The 17,053-nt window shown below is 40.5% G+C and overlaps 1 protein-coding gene and 1 long non-coding RNA gene across 3 annotated transcripts in view; one reads left to right on the top strand and one right to left on the bottom strand.

Annotated features, from left to right (window-relative positions):
* Nucleotides 1–17,053, top strand: part of LOC147366908 (uncharacterized) — a 1,139,839-nt gene that overhangs the window by 486,799 nt on the left and 635,987 nt on the right. The window lies entirely within an intron of this gene.
* DMAC1 (distal membrane arm assembly component 1) lies at nucleotides 7,434–8,932 on the bottom strand. Of its 2 annotated transcripts, none has more exons than XM_086415166.1 (2): nucleotides 8,602–8,932; nucleotides 7,434–7,719 (listed from the first exon to the last, which is right to left on the bottom strand). In XM_086415166.1, exons 1-2 carry the CDS (start codon nucleotides 8,873–8,875, stop codon nucleotides 7,655–7,657), a joined length of 339 nt encoding a protein of 112 aa, XP_086271292.1. In that variant the 5' UTR covers nucleotides 8,876–8,932; the 3' UTR covers nucleotides 7,434–7,654. The 2 variants fall into 2 exon arrangements, with proteins under 2 accessions (XP_086271292.1, XP_086271291.1); XM_086415165.1 differs by having other exon boundaries at nucleotides 8,688–8,932.

Below are 17,053 nucleotides of genomic sequence, written 5' to 3'. Positions count from 1 at the left end.
AGTTCTTGGAATGCTGATGCTGCTGGACCAGGGATCCCACTCCAGGTAAGAAGCACTGAAATACACTAAAGTTGTCAAATACAACAGATGTTTTTCTTTCCTTACTCCTTTGTTCAGCCCTTTATTCACTTCTTCATCAGATATTTATTGAACACCAACTGAGTGCCTGGCATGTTTGCTGCTGTGGCTGGGAATAGGAAACAAGAAGGTTAAAAAAAGGCATAATCCTCTTCTTGAAGAGTTCACAATTGGTAGAAAGGGACAAATGCATAAATAATTACTGAGCGGTATTTTAAGTACAGTGATAGAAGTCTGCCCGAAGTCTAACAGTTGTGCATCCCTGAAAGTAATGACAACATAGGGACTTTTCAGGGACGGCTTTACCAGAGAGGTGACATATGGGCTGGGCTATGAAAGACAGGCAGGATTTCTTCACAAAAGGAAGATTATAGGCTGAAGGGAGAGAACATACAAAGGCATGGAGAATGGCATTTTTAGGAAGAGCTGAGTAAAGTGGCAGGAACATGGAAGGAGGGGCTGTGGTACAAAATCCAGAGAGTGGAAATAAAATAAAGATGGAAAGTTATGGCGAGTGAAATAACAAAAGGCATTCCATGCAATAACATTCATTTTGTGTGTAGCAGAGATACTGAAGGGTTTTAAGGGGAAACATTGTATGACTACACTAGCTATAGCGTGGAGGGCAGATGAGAAGGGTTTCCAGAAAGCAAGGAGAAATTAAAAATCTACTATGGTGATGTACATGAGAAAAGATGTTAGGTGATCCAAAACAATAGCAATGGAAATGGATGCGAAAGAGCTGTAAAGAGTTAAAATAATCAGGACTTATGAAAAGAAGAGAAAAATGATAAAGATGCTCATAAATAATTCCACAATCTCTAGCTTCTCTGATTAGATGGAAATGCTATTAATGGAGATAGGAAAAAGAAGAGCACAAGTAGGTGAAAACTAAGTTCATTTGGGCAAGTTGGGACAAAGAGTCAGACACAACTGAGTGACTTTCACTTTCTCTTAGCCAAGCTACTATTGGTTCATCACTTGAGGTGTTGGGGAAATTCTTACCTGCTCTGCATCCTTGAGGTCCTCAAGCATCTCATCTTTAAAACAGGGTTGCTGAGAAAGGAATAAATGATACCTACAAAGTATTTAGTTTGCATAATGCTTGGCACATAAAAAGGGTGCTGTAATTTTTTAAAATAGATTTAACAGTGGAACAATTTTACTAGAAAACAAAATATAGATTATCCAAGAAAACCACCAATAAAAGAACAAATGAAGACTGTAACTATGAAGACAAATGCTTTTCAGGTGGTCCCTTCTTGTTCTTCCCAAGTGCCCAGAATGGGGATGTTTGTTTGGTCTAGTGTCCCACCTACTTTTGTTACTAAACTCAGGTTTGGTTGCTCACTTCTCAGAACCCGTTAACTGAGGGGAAAGTGTCAATAGAAAGGAAAGGTGCTTTATTCAAAAAAGCTGGCAACCTGGGGAGAAGGCAGACTCATGTCTGGAGATCAACTCTGAAAATTCTGTTCAGACATAGTAATTTTCAAAGGGAGAAAAGAAAAACAACCTCATTTAATCATTAAGGTAGGAGGTCAGATTCTTCATCATTTCTCCATTGCCTGCAGGCCTGCTGATTTCTCTTGACCTTCTTTTGAATGCTCTCTTGCCTGCTTGGTCAGCCTGCAAATTTGCTAAGAGGGGAAGCTGGGGATAGAGAGTTAGTCATTTTTTAACTACTTAATTTTTCATTCTTGTTCCTTTTAATCCAGGAAAGGATTCAACAGGTTAGGCAGGATATTGTGTATATTCACTAGAGAAGAAGACAGGAGTTAGATTAAACATTATCAGCTGACATCATTTTTATAATTAACATTTTGGAGAAGCAGAAATTGGCTAACAGGAAAGGGGCAAATCAGAATCATTCTGAGACTAGAGGTGAAGGTCCATCTTCTGTAACTTCTTTATTTGTTGTTGTTGACATTGTTGTTCATTTGTTCAGTTGGTAAGTTGTGTTCTACTCTTTGCAACCCCATGGACCGCAACTTTATGCTGACATAGGGTGCTATATGGAGAAGGCAATGGCACCCCACTCCAGTACTCTTGCCTGGAAAACCCCATGGACGGAGGAGCCTGGTGGGCTGCAGTCCATGGGGTCGAGAAGAGTTGGACACAACTGAGTGACTTCACTTTCACTTTTCACTTTCATGCATTGGAGAAGGAAATGACAACCCACTCTAGTGTTCTTGCCTGGAGAATCCCAGGGATGGGGGAGCCTGTGGGCTGCCGTCTATGGGGTCACACAGAGTCAGACACAACTGAAGTGACTTAGCAGCAGGGTGCTATATGTCACTCTGTGTCAGAGTAGAAGATACTGACATGGTTTTGTAGTATCTGTTTGGTGACAGTTTTAGTTGCCTACTTACCTTTGTGGGCAGAGCAAGCTACAATTATTCTAATTCTCACAAAGATAAAGATTGTTATGAGCAAGAGTGTTAATACCATTTTTCATCGGACACTGAGTCTATGACTCTCTTATCATTAACTGCTTGAGCCTACTCTTTTGTGACTCTAGGAGGCCTTTGTTCTCGGGGGGAGGGGACCATGGGGTTCTGCTTAGTTCCACTATGACTATGATACTACAAAACACTTCTGATTCCTTGTATTCAAACTTCCTTGTATTGAAGGAAGTTGTATTCCTTTATGATTCCTTGTATTCATTGCCTATGCTATGTAACAGATTATCACAAACTTGACAACTTAAATTTATTATCTCATTTCACAGCATAACTAGATACTCTGCTTAGGGTCTCACTGGGCTGAAACCAAGGTTTGGCTGGGGTTGCAGTTCTTCATTCTCACAGGGCCCTCTTCTAAGCTCATAGGGGATTCACAGGATTCATTGCCTTCCAGTTGCAGAAGTGAGGGAGGGCTTCATTTCCCTTTGAGTTGTTAGTCATTCCTAGTCACATGACCTCCACAGGAAATTCTCACTATGGATGTTTGTTTTCTTCCAGCCTGTTGACTCCCCCTCCTGCTTTTAATCTCTGTTTTCTCAGGTCTCTGACCTCTGGACCAAGATATAATGGGCTCATGTGATTTAGTGCATCTGGATAATCTTATCTTCAGATCAAATTGACCTGGAACCTTAATTACATCTGCAAATTTCCTTCACAGCCATACCTAGAACGATGTTTGAATAACTAGGAGAAGGTGTGTGTATACCCAGGGGTTGGGAGCCTTGGGGGGGTCCATCTGAAGAATTCTGTCAACCACACTCCTGAAGCCCCTGCACATTCAGTCACAAGACTGAGCAAGTGCTTTTAGTGGCATTGTTGCATTTAACACTCGCCCTTCTGGCCATTTCTCTACATTTACATTTGAATGACAAGTTGTTGAATAGCTCAAAGGCCAAGAGACATGCATTTAGAAGAGTGACAAATTTTTTCCCCATGCTCTTAGGATACCTCTGAATGGTGTGTAATTATAGGTCTCTCACCTCTCTTTGCCCCTGATACCTAAATAATCATTGGGTCAAGGCAAGGATTTATCTGTCATTTAAAAGAGAGAAAAAAAAAAAGAAGAAGAAGGTTTCAACTCAAAATTGCTTACTATTCCTCACTTCAAGATTTGAGAAGTGTGGGTTTCATCAACTTCCTGGCAATAAATCAGTTGAGGCCAAGCCTGGTTTGAGGGGGTTCTTGAACATAAGCTTGGCCTGAACATATATTTAATTTTGGAGCAATATATTTCATGCTGTCAAATCAAGTGGCATCATTCAAGAGGCCCCTAATTCAGACACAGTCAGGCTGAGAAATGAGTAATAAAAAAGGAGCAAGGGGCAAATGCTAGTTGAGGGTGGGAGCGAAGCACAAATCACAGCTGAAATGCTTAACCTCTAAGGCTGCCAGCAACAGCTGTCTCTTCAATGGCTTCTGTCAGGTGAAACTCCAGAACTGTTTAGGTTGGTCTGCATTTGGCATACAGCAGTGCTGCAAGCAACAGCTGTCCATTAATTCACCTAGGGAAAAAAGAGACCCCTATCTCTCCCCCCAGTACACAAGATCCCAAGGATCAGTCTATATTCAGGTCCTTTAATATGTTGTTAGCTGTTCACTGGTTTCTAGACTAGTCAGTGCAATACACAAAGGAAATAAGAGATGGTACAGTCATTTCTTGATCATCTGGAGATATCAAAGTTTATACCATGTTAAGTTTGTCCTAATAGGTATTTTAGACACCATGAAAAATACCAGTGTTGACACATTTTGATCTGCATTCCAAGGAAAACTCTAAGTGTGTTTTTAAATTGCCTGTTTTTGTACTTTTTTTCCTTTCTTTGTGAAAGGAAAAAATAAACTCTCATTTCCATACTGCAAAGATTCTAAAACCCATCATAATTAAGCTGGTGTTCTTAAATTGTTGTTATTGTTCACTTGCTAAGTTATGCCCACTTTTCACGACCCAGAGGACTGTAGCCTACCAGGCCCCTCTGTCCATGGGATTTCCCAGGCAAGAATACTGGATTGGTTGCCATTTCCTTCTGCAAGGAATCTTCCCGATCCAGGGATTGAACCTGTCTCTTGCACTGGTAGGGAGATTCTTCACTGCTAAGTCAATCAGGGATCCTTTGATTCTTGAGCTTCTTTGTCCTGCTCACCCAAGGAAAGAGAAGATAATATAGGGGCACTAAATGCACTTCATCCCTGAGAAAAGAGAGGGTAATACAGGAACACTAAATGCACCTCCTACTTTGCAGAACTAAGGCAATGTCTCTTTTCCCTCTGAAGATTCATCCCTAAAACAAACCATGGCCTCTAATTTAGCACTGACAGAAGTGAAAGCAAATTGAAACAATTTTAACTACAAATTCTAAGCTATTTGGGGGAGGGGATGGAGGGAGATTATACCTGCCTTTAGATATGGCAGAACAGTACTTTGCTCACACCTAGTTAAGTGAGTCCAAGTTCAGTTCAGTTGCTCAGTCGTGTCCCACTTTGCAACCCCAACGACTGCAGCACTCCAGGCCATCACCAACACCCAGAGCTTGCTCAAACTCATATCCATCAAGTCGGTGATGCCATCCAACCATCTCATCCTCTGTCTTCCCCTTCTCCTTCTGCCTTCAATCTTTCCCAGCATCAAGGTCTTTTCCAATGAGTTGGTTCTTCCCATCAGCCAGCCAAAGTACTGGAGTTTCAGCTTTAGCATCAGTCCTTCCAATGAATATTCAGGACTCATTTCCTTTAGGATTGACTGGTTGGATCTCCTTAGTCCAAGGGACTCTCAAGAGTCTTCTCCAACACCACAGTTCAAAAGCATCAATTCTTCAGTGCTCAGCTTTCTTCATAGTCCAATCCTCACATCCATACATGACTACTGGAAAAACCATAGCTTTGACTAGACGGACCTTTGTTGGCAAAGTAATGTCTCTGCTTTTTCATATGCTGTCTAGGTTGGTCATAGCTTTTCTTCCAAGGAGCATCTTTTAATTTCATGACAGCAGTCACCATCTGCAGTGATATTTGAGCCCCCAAAAATAAAAGTCTGTCATTGTTTCCATTGTTTCCCCATCTATTTCCCATAAAGTGATGGGACTGGATGCCATGATCTTAATTTTCTGAATGTTGAGTTTTTTTAAGTCTCCTTTTTCATTGTCCTCTTTCACTTTCATCAGGAGCCTCTTAAGTTCTTCCTCATTTTCTGCTCTAAGCGTGGTGTCATGTGTGTATCTGAGGTTATTGATATTTCTCCCAGCAATCTTGATTCCAGCTTGTGCTTCATCCAGACCAGCGTTTCTCATGATATACTCTGCATATAAGTTAAATAAGCAGGGTGACAACATATAGCCTTGACATACTCCTTTCTTGATTTGGAATCAGTCTGCCAAACCTAATTTGGCAGTATACTTTGGGCAAGTTTATTTGGAAAAAGCTTTTATTTGATTAAAGATTCATACTGGTATGAATCCTGAGAAACATGCTAAAATTATAATATATACATTTAAGAGTTACATTATGTATCCAGGAAATCAAGCCAAGATGAGCAAACTGTAATTTGGTTTTAAAACTAAGAAAATGTTAGGACTGAAGCTTTCCTTCAACAGAATGGGTTACCTTTTAAAGAAGGCAGTAACTTGTCTTCATGGGTATTTTAGTGGATTATCATGTGTCATGGGGGGCTTCCCTGGTGACTCAGTGGTAAAGAATCTGCCTGCCAGTGCAGGATATGTGGGTTCAATCCCTGGGTTGGGAAGATCCCCTGGAGAAGGAAATAGCAACCCGCTCCAGTATTGTTGCCTGGGAAATCCCATGGACAAAGAAGCCTGGTGGGCTACAGTCAGTCAGACATGGCTTAGCAAATGAACATACACGTGTCATGCGTCCTCAAGGAAGTCCCCTGCTTTGGGTCCTCTCTGGTCCCTTCTAAGTTAAAACTTCTGTATTCACTAACATCACATAACTGAATTTAATATTTCACTTAAATATTTTATATTGAAAAACCTTCTCAGTTGGATAGATACATAATCACTCATGCCATGAACTCTAGTGTAGACAATGCAAGAGACTTATTGTCATTTGTGAGGCTTAATAGACTTGTATACTTATATACAATATCAAAAAAATAGCCCTAAAAGGTATCTACTTATTCAACCTACCATCCAAAATGTAGACATTGTGATTCGCAGTTGAGTTGAAGAGTATTTGTCTGCTCTGAAAAAATAGCTACACACAACTTTAGAAACCACAGTATTGCAGAGAAAAAAATTAAAAACCTAGTAGGAAGCAGACTTCTCTCAGGCATAAAGTCTCTAATTTTCAGTCTTTATCTCAAAAGCAACTGAGTTTCATCACAGAAACTTTTCCAGTGCTTATGAGAAAAGAACAAAACACACATACACACACACACACAACTACAAAAGATTTTGAATTTCTCTCAAGTATTTTGGTACTTAAGCTTTTTATTTTATGCTGATTTTTATGCTTATCCAATTGTTTCATAAAGGTAATTCTTGCTTCCTGGGAACAATCCTAGTTCTGAAAGACAAGAACAAGTCCAAACAGCATCGCTGAATGACCCTGGGCATATCACTAGGACTCTGTTTTTTAATGTTCACTTACCACCAATGACATAACCTCCTCAGAGTAGCTGGTAAACTCTCAAAAGGTCATGGATCTGACAATGCTTTGGGAAGTATGAGCAGTATGCACATACATGTTTTATGTATTTCTGTGTATTATATGATACCTACCCAGGATAGTAGGTGCTGACCCAATTATAGGAAAAGTATGATAAAAAGAACTATTGAAAATAACTTTAGCTAACTTTCCCATTTGGTTTATCCCTTCCTCTCTCTCTATATATATTTACAATTATACCCTCCTTCCTCAAATAAGACACAGAACCTCTTCTCTTTTCTCAGGGATTTATTGGTCCCTGTGGAGCCTGCGAAGAATGCCATAAACAGTCATTGACCATGAATGACAATCCATGTTTGTCTTTTCAGTCATGTCGTATCTGCCGGACTGAAGTCTGTCAATGTCCACATTTCTGTCCAGAACGCTTATAAGTGCCATTCTTCCTCTGTGTGTCACAGGGACGTGGAGGGACGACAAATTCACTGGTGGCACTTTCATCCAGTGCGGAAGGCCTTTCCTTTGGGGTCTGACAGGATGACCACACCCCAGCAAGCAATGCCTAGGGGGGAAATAAACAAAACAGTACTTGATGTGCTAGGAAAGTACCAAGTGCTTTCATATATGGCAACTCTAATCCTTGAAGATTTCTTATAGAAGAGTGAAGCTCAGAAAAGGAAAGTTGAAAGAAAAAAATTTTTACTTTCCCTATGCAAAAAAGTAATTGATCTAAGCAATCTAGTTAAGACAATAAGAGACATGAAAAATTAAAATTCTACTCACTCAATTGATCTAAAGAGCTAAAAGAATCACCACATTTTACCAGAAGACATCTTGACCATCACTTAGTATCCTTACAAGTAATAACTATGGGGTCACAATAGGCAGAAGACCTCATACGTGCGCTTTGAACCCATGTCTACAGTTTACCTTCAAAGGCAAAGGTCAAGTGCCCTCACTCAGTCTTTCTCCACAACCTAGAAAAGAAGCATGGGTTTTGGTGACACATAAACCCGGGATCAAAGACTGGCTGTGTGTCACATCCTGGATGTCTGACTTAAGACATATTTACTTCTCTGTGTCTGGGTTTGTTCAACAGGAAAATGAGACTACCATGCTCATACCTATTTCTAATAGCTCTCAATAGGATTAAAAAGATTGAGGCTAGAGTTCTCCAAAAAAAAAAAAAAAAAAAAAATATATATATATATATATGCACACACACATATATATATAGTGTTATTTAAGAAAAAACAAAGCAAAGAAAGTATCCCAGCAACTACTTCTTCCCTCCCCGCGCGTCTTACTGGAGGGGATGCCTGCGGCCACGTGACCAACCGGGGTGCCTCGCCCCCCGCCCCCCCACGCCCCACGTGTCTGATCTCCGATCTCCTCTTCTCCCTCTCCCTCTCCCCCGGCCCAAGGGTGGTGCCCAGACTCTCACTGATGCCGAAGATCATCTGCGCAATAGTCCCAGGACCCGGGGGATATCCCAGCTTCATGGGCTTCCGCGCCATCCAGTACACATACCCGCCTGCCCCTATCAGCCCCGACCCGGAGAGCACGCGACAGCTCCAGCAGTTATTAAATAGAGGGGCTTGCGCTGGAGAGGCTGGCGCTCCGGGTGCAGTGACCTGTGCGGGCTTAGGGGTGGAGGTGGCCTCAGGGGGCGCAACGAACTTGACCGGCTCGAGGGGCTGTGAGACGAAGGAACCCATATTAAGAAAATGAGCCTCAGCCCCAAGTCGGGTCCCGTGAACTGACGTAACAGATGTGCCCGGAAGTAGCGCCGGCACGCTGCACCGGAAGCTGCCTGAGGGCCACTGGGAAATGTAGTTTCTTCTGCCCCTGGGAGGGAAAGGAATGAGGAAGGGCCTGCTGTCCTGGTGTGGTGTGTGGCTAAAACTTTGGCCATTCCAGAGGCATGTTTTTGTTGTTGTTTAATCCCTCCCAGTCATTTTAAGAATTTAGCCAACTCCCTAAATGCCTTGAAATCTAAGTCTCCATAGAGGAAAAGTCTGCGTTTCTCAGTATCCTAATAGGAAAGATGAGGCCTCGGGTGTGTCACTTCACGTGACTATAAGTGTTTGACTTAAAAAGAATTAAGTAGTGTATGCCTAACTTTATGCTGGACACTTTGCTAAGCGATTATCTGCAGTATGACATTCACTATTCTCAACCCAACAGGGTTATCAGTTTCCCAATATATGACAAAACTGTTAGGTAACATAGCCGTGGTTGACCCAGTGTCTGTGAGGAGATAGAATCAGATTTCTTAAATGCTACAAAATGTGAAGGGACAACACAGATATAAGACAGTTATTCAAAACGGATCTGAATAATCTCCGTAAATACTTTAAATTTCTCTATAGCATTTTTCATCCCATCTTTTCTTCAGGGAGGGTTGGGCACATATTTCTTGTGCTGGATTGTTTGCAGAGGATTATTGATAGAAAGACATTTAGAGTTCAGAGGCTGTTTTTGATAGAAGAGATGGACAAAAGCAGGATTAACTTCAGGTTTGAATTTTTCTGATATACAGTGGCTTAAAAAATTAACATGATAAAAAAGAAAATTTACTATTCCTTCTTCTAAAACAGGATGTGATTTTGGGAAGGCTAGAAAAAAGGCAAAAATAAAAATAGGGTGTGTGTGGGTATGTGTTAGTTGCTTAGTCATGTGCAACTTTGTGACCCCATGGACTGTAGGCGACCAGACTTCTCTGTCCATGGAATTCTCCAGGTAAGAGTACTAGAGCAGATTGCCATTTCCTTCTTCAGGGGATCTTCCTGACCAAGGAATTGAACTCAAATCTCCTGCCTTGCAGGCAGATTCTTTACCCTCTGAGCCACCATGGACATAGAAAGACATAAAGACAGATATTTAACAAAAGGAAGGGTCTTTGAAATTAAGTAGCAGATAACCTAGTATTCCTTTTCTCTCCAAAGAGAATACTTTGTTAAATATTTGTCAGTTTTTCTATGTTTATGTGTTGAATAGTTGAAAGACAAAGGTTTTGGAAATTTGGGATCTGTACCTGGCTGTGTCACTATGAGTCAGGCATATGACATGGAAACCATTATTCTCTCCACCTGTAGTTACCTCATGTTTGACACTTGAAATAGGTAATATATAATTTCTTTCCTAACTTTAAAATTCTATTATTTATTAGTAATCTCTCTTTAGTTAGCATTGTATTAAGTGCTGTACCAAATGAATTAATAGTAATTTATTTAGAAATTCATAGTTTATGGCTGGTGCTTCTTGCTATGCCCCAATAAAATATTCTTACAGCACATTTAAATTCTCCTTATATATGTGGAAAATCATTATTTAGCAGTGGTTACCAAACATTTTGATTACAATCCTCTATGGATTGAAAAAGACTGAGCCCACAAGATAATTTATATATGCCTGTTTATGATTTATAAGTTATATATTAATGTGTTACTTTATGGGCTTCCTTGGTGGCTCAGTGGTAAAGAATCTGCCTGCAAAGCAGGAGCTGGAAGAGCAGTGGGTTCACTCCCTGGGTCAGGAAGATCCCCTGGAGGAGGGCATGGCAATCCAACCCAGTATTCTTGCCTAGAGAATCCCCATGGACAGAGGAGCCTGAAGGCTACAGTCCACAGGGCCTCACAAAGTCAGACATGACTGAAGTTACTTAGCACAGCACAGCACATGCTACTTTATGTACTATGCGTGCATGCTAAGTATCTTCAGTTGTGTCTGACTCTTTGCCACCCTGTGGACTGTAGCTTGCCAGGCTCCTCTGCCCATGGGATTCTCCAGGCAAGAATACTGGAGTGGGTTGTCATGCCTTTCTCCAAGGGATCTTCCCAACCCAGGGATTGAACCTGTGTTCCTGTGGTTCCTGCATTGCAGGCAGATTCTTTACACCTGAACCACCAGCCAGAGAAGCCCTTATATACTATGAAATAGCATATTAATATATAATTTATAAATCATAAATAGGTATACATAAATTCTGAGAAAAGAAGCCAAGTGAAAGGCAAGGAAGAAAGGAAAAATACACCAAAATGAAAGGAGAGTTTCAGAGAACAGCAAGGAGAGATAAGAAAGCCTTCTTAAGTGAACAACACAAAGAAATAGAGGAAAACAATAGAATGGGAATGACTAGAAATCCCTTCAAGAAAATTGGGGATAGCAAGGGAATATTACATGTAAGGATAGACACAATAAAGGACAGAATGGCAAGGGCCTAACAGAATCAGAAGAGATTAAGAAGTGCCAAGAATACCCAGAAGTGCTGTACAAAAAAGTCTTAATGACCCAGGTAATCACAGTGGTGTGGTCACTTACCTAGAGCCAGATATCCTGGATGTGAAGTCAAGTGGGAAGGCATTACTATAAACAAAATTAGTGGAGATGATGAAATTTCAACTGAGCTATTTAAAATCCTAGAAGATGATGCTGTTAAAGTGCTGCATGCAGTAAATCAGCATATTTGAAAAACTCAGCAATGGCTACAGGATTGAAAATGGTTAGTTTTCATTCTAATCCCAAAGAAGTGAAGTGAAGTCGCTCAGTCGTGTCTGACTCTTTGCGACACCATGGATTGTAGCCTACCAGGCTCTTACGTCCATGGGATTTTCCAGGCAAGAATACTGGAGTGGGTTGCCATTTCCTTCTCCAGGAAATCCCAAAGAAGGGCAGTGCAAAAGAATGTTTAAACTACTTTGCAGTTGCACTCAGTTCGCATGCTAGTAAGCTTATGCTCATTATCCTTCAAGGTAGGCTTCAACAGTTCATGAACTGAAAACATTGTTATGTCCAAGCTGGATTTATAAAAAGGCAATGGAACCAGAGAGAAAATTGCCAACATTTGTTGGATCATAGAGAAAGCATAGGAATTCCAGAAAAACATCTACTTCACTTCATTGATTATGTTAAAGCCTTTGACTGTGTGGATCACAACAAACTGTGGAAAATTCTTAAAGAGGTGGGAATACCAGACTACTTTACTTGCCTCTTGAGAATCTATATCCAGGTCAAGAAGCAACAGTTAGAACCAGACGTGGAACAACCAACTGGTTCCAAATCAGGAAAGGAATACGCCAAGGCTATATATTGTCACCCTGCTTTTTAAACTTATATGCAAAGTACATCATGCAAAATTCCAGGCTGGATGAGTCATTAACTGGAATCAAGATTGCCAGGAGAAATATAAAAAACCTGAAATATGCAGATAACACCACCCTAATGGCAGAAAGCAAAGAGGAATTAGAGAGCCTTTTGATGAAGGTGAAAGAACAGTGAAAAAGCTGGCTTAAAACTCAACATGCAAAAAATGAAGATCATAGCATCTGGTTCTATCACTTAATGGTAAATGGAAGAGGAAAAATTGGAAGCCATGACAGAGTGTATTTTCTTGGGCTCCAAAATTATGGTGATTGTAACCATGAAATTAAAAGATGATTGCTCCTTGGAAGGAAAGCTATGACATACACAGCTTATTAAAAAGAAGAGACATCACTTTGCTGACAAAGGCCCATACAGTCAAAATTGTGACTTTCCAGTAGTCATGTGTGGATATGAGAGTTGGACAATAAAGAAGACTGAGTGCTGAAGAATTGATGCTTTCGAATTGTGATGCTAGAGAAGACTCTTGAGAGTCCATTGAACTGCAGGGTGATCAAACCAGTCAATCCTAAAGGATATCAACATAAACATTCATTGGAAGGACTGATGCTGAAGCACGAATGCTTTGGCCACTTGGTGCAAAGGAGCCAACTCATTGGGAAAGACCCTGGTGCTGGGAAAGATTGAAGGCAAAAGAAGTGGATGACTGAGGATGAGATGATTGGATGGCCTCACCAGCTCAGTGAACATGGATTTGGACAAACTCTGGGAGGTAATAAAGGACAGGGAATTGTGGCATGGTGCAGTCCATGGGGTCACAAAGAGTCAGACAAAACTTAGCGGCATGCTACTTTATATATTATAAGGATAAGATAAAATAATAGAAATGGAAATTTTAATTGTTTTATCTTATCCCAATAGAGCTGCATTGTGCAGCTCTGTGGATATCATGGTTATTAAACATGTGATTCTACTAATTATATCTTATCTAAAAGCTTACCTTCTTTAGTGTGCTTAGAGTTAAGAATGTTGGAGAGGACATCTTTAATTCTCCAAACAAATATTATTAGAATGGCCTATTATAGATTTTGCAAATAACAAGCAAGTTTTTATTTTAACCAGTGCTTTTTTTTTTTTTTTAAAGAACATTCCAAAAGATGTGTTTGCTCTCCTCTCATTGCCTGTGTCCTCTCCTACAGATTTCAAACATGCAGAAGGCACTAAAAAGTACTTACTATTAATAAAAAGTGTCCTTCACACTTCGGTTCACTCTCATCAACAAAGTCAGATTCATCAGTTTTTTTCTGTGTCTCTTCAAAGACGTCTGTGTGCTCTTCTCCTCCAGTGGTTTTGAAAATCATTCTCTTAACAGTCAGTGAGTAAAGAGCTTCTTCATTCTTTTGTTTGGATTCACAGGATTCCATTGTATGAATGGAATGAATATTTATATATTGACATTAATAGACTTTTAGGCTGCTTCCATTGTTTCACTATCACATATCAGTTCAGTTCAGTTGCTCAGACTTGTCCAACTCCCATGAACTGCAGCATGCCAGGCCTCCCTGTCCATCACCAACTCCCAGAGTTCACCCAAACTCATGTCCATTGAGTTGGTGATGCCATCCAACTATCTCATCCTCTGCCATTCCCTTCTCCTCCTGCCCTCAATCTTTCCCAGCATCAGGGTCTTTTCCAGTGAGTCAGCTCTTTGCATCAGGTGGCAAAGTATTGGAATTTCAGCTTCAACATCAGTCCTTCCAGTGAACATCCAGGACTGATCTCCTTTAGGATGGACTGGTTGGATCTCCTTGCAGTCCAAGGGACTCTCAAGAGTCTTCTCCAACACCACACTTCAAAAGCGTCACTTCTTTGGTGATCAGCTTTCTTTATAGTCCAACTCTCACATCCATACATGACTACTGGAAAAACCATAGCCTTGACTAGACAGACCTTTGTTGGCAAAGTAATGGCTCTGCTTTTTAGTATGCTGTCTAGATTAGTCATAACTTTCCTTCCAAGGAGTAAGCATCTTTTAATTTCATGGCTGCAATCATCATCTGCAGTGATTTTCGAGCCCCCCAAAATAAAGTCAGCCACAGTTTCCACTGTTTCCCCATCTATTTGCCATGAAGTGACTGGACTGGATGCCATGATCTTAGTTTTCTGAATGTTGAGCTTAAGCCAACTTTTTCACTCTCCTCTTTCACTTTCATCTAGAGGCTCTTTAGTTCTTTTTCACTTTCTGCCATAAGGGTGGTGTCATCTGCATATCTAAGGATTTGATATTTCTCCTGGCAATCTTGATTCCAGCTTGTGCTTCTTGCAGCCCAGTGTTTCTCATGATGTACTCTGCATATAAGTTAAATAAGCAGGGTGACAATATACAGCCTTGACGTACTCCTTTTCCTTTTTGGAACCAGTCTGCTGTTCCATGTCCAGTTCTAACTGTTGCTTCCTGACCTGCATACAGATTTCTCAAGAGGCAGGTCAGGTGGTCTGGTATTCCCATCTCTTTCAGAATTTTCCACAGTTTGTTGTGATCCACACAGTCAAAGGCTTTGGCATAGTCAATAAAGCAGAAATAGATGTTTTTCTGGAACTCTCTTGCTTTTTCGAGGATCCAGCAGATGTTGGCAATTTGATCTCTGGTTCCTCTGCCCTTTCTAAAACCAGCTTGAACATCAGGAAATTCACGGTTCACATATTGCTGAAGCCTGGCTTGGAGAATTTTGAGTGTTACTTTATTAGTGTGTGGAGGGCTGCCTTCTATGGGGTCACACAGAGTTGGACATGACTGAAGTGGCATAGCAGCATCAGCAGCAGCAGAGATGAGTGCAATTGTGTGGTAGTTTGATCATTCTTTGGCATTGCATTTCTTTGGGATTGGAATGAAAACTGACCTTTTCCAGTCCTGTGGCCACTGCTGATTTTTCCAAATTTGGTGACATATTGAGTGCAGCACAAAGTGAAGAAGAACTAAAAAGCCTCATCAAGAGGCTTTTCACTTACATCAAGAAAGTGAAAGAGGAGAGTGAAAAAGTTGGCTTAAAGCTCAACATTCAGAAAACGAAGACCATGGAATCTGGTCCCATTACTTCATGGGAAATAGATGGGGAAACAGTGGAAACTGTCAGACTTTATTATGGGGGGCTCCAAAATCACTGCAGATGGTGATTGCAGCCATGAAATTAAAAGACGCTTACTCCTTGGAAGGAAAATTATGACCAACCTAGACAGCATATTGAAAAGCAGAGACATTACTTTGCCATAAAAGGTCCATCTAGTCAAGGCTATGGTTTTTCCAGTGGTCATGTATGGATGTGAGAGTTGGACTGTGAAGAAAGCTGAGCACTGAAGAACTGATGTTTTTGAACTGTGGTGTTGGAGAAGACTCTTGAGAGTCCCTTGGACTGCAAGGAGATCCACCCAGTCCATTCTGAAGGAGATCAGCCCTGGATGTTCTTTGGAAGGAATGATGCTAAGGCTGAAACTCCAAAACTTTGCCACCTGATGCAAAGAATTGACTCATTGGAAAAGACTCTGATACTGGGAGGGATTGGGGGCAGAAGAAGAAGGGGATGGCAGAGGATGAGATGGCTGGATGACATCACGGACTCAATGGACGTGAGTTTGAGTGAACTCCGGGAGTCGGTGTTGGACAGGGAGGCCTGGTGTGCTGCAATTCATGGAGTCGCAAAGAATCGGAAACAGCTGAGCGACTGAACTGAACTGAACTGAACTTTCACAGCATCATCTTTCAGGATTTGAAATAGCTCAACTGGAATTCGATCACCTCCACTAGCTTTGATGCTTCCTAAGTCCCCCTTGACTTCACATTCCAGGATGTCTGGCTCTAGGTGAGTGATCATACCAACGTGATTATCTGGGTCGTGAAGATCTCTTTTGTACAGTTCTTCTGTGTATTCTTGCCACCTCTCTTAAAATCTTCTGCTTCTATTAGGTCTATACCATTTTTGTCCTTTATTGAGCCCATGTTTGCATGACATGTAGTGCCACAATAAATAGCCTTGTGCATAGATCATATCACAAACATATGCATCTTACAGTATACTTTAAAAGGGTACAGTATTTATATGCTTGGTGAACATTAAGAAGTTATACCAGTTTACACTCTCACCAACAAGTAGGAAAAGACTTGTTTCCCTACCCAGTTTCCCCAAAGTAGTGAATTATTGAACTTCAATCTCCACCAATCTGATAGGTGAAAATTGTTTTATTTTCTTTTTATGAGTGAGCTTCTTTATGTATATTGAAGGACCATTCATATTTCCTTTTTTGTGAACTGTGAATATTTTTTGTCCATTTTTCTCATTGGATTGTATTTTTCTCATTGATCTAGAAACTCTTTATAATTAGTGAGGTTAACGTTTTGTTTGTGACTTAAATTCACATATTTTTCTCCCAGTTTGATATTTGCCTTAATTTGCTTGTTTACTTTTCACTGTATACATTTTTTAAACCTGTAATCGAGTTTATCATTTTTACTTTTATAGCTTCTGGACTTCCTGTCAAATAGAAAGGCCTTCCATTTTCTATGGTTTCCCCTGGTATTTTGATCTTTTTTAAAAAAAGTAATTAAAAATTTAAGACATTTGGAATTTATCCTGTTTACTAGTTGTCAGGAATGAAACCAGATTTTCTTTTTTGTTTTCCTTTTCTTTTTTCAGACCCATTTTTCTCAACACTGTTAATCAATAATCTACCTTTCCCCCACCTATTTGAAATGCCACCTTTTGTAAAAGGCCATATGTGAACTTCGTAATCCGTTCTAT

Source organism: Bos grunniens, chromosome 8, assembly GCF_055505025.1.
Source record: "Bos grunniens cultivar Pamir isolate PY7600 chromosome 8, Bosgru_T2T1.0, whole genome shotgun sequence".
Taxonomy (NCBI): domain Eukaryota; kingdom Metazoa; phylum Chordata; class Mammalia; order Artiodactyla; family Bovidae; genus Bos; species Bos grunniens.
Note: the sequence above shows the minus strand (reverse complement) of the source record. Positions and strands in the feature narration are given on the sequence as shown.

Excerpts from the sequence above, each read along its gene's own strand:
- DMAC1 (XM_086415165.1), bottom strand. The coding sequence starts at position 8,875 with ATGGGTTCCTTCGTCTCACAGCCCCTCGAGCCGGTCAAGTTCGTTGCG. Across the intron at positions 7,720-8,687 it reads GGGCTGATAGGGGCAGGCGG|GCATTGCTTGCTGGGGTGTG; the intron begins GTATGTGTACTG and ends TTTCCCCCCTAG.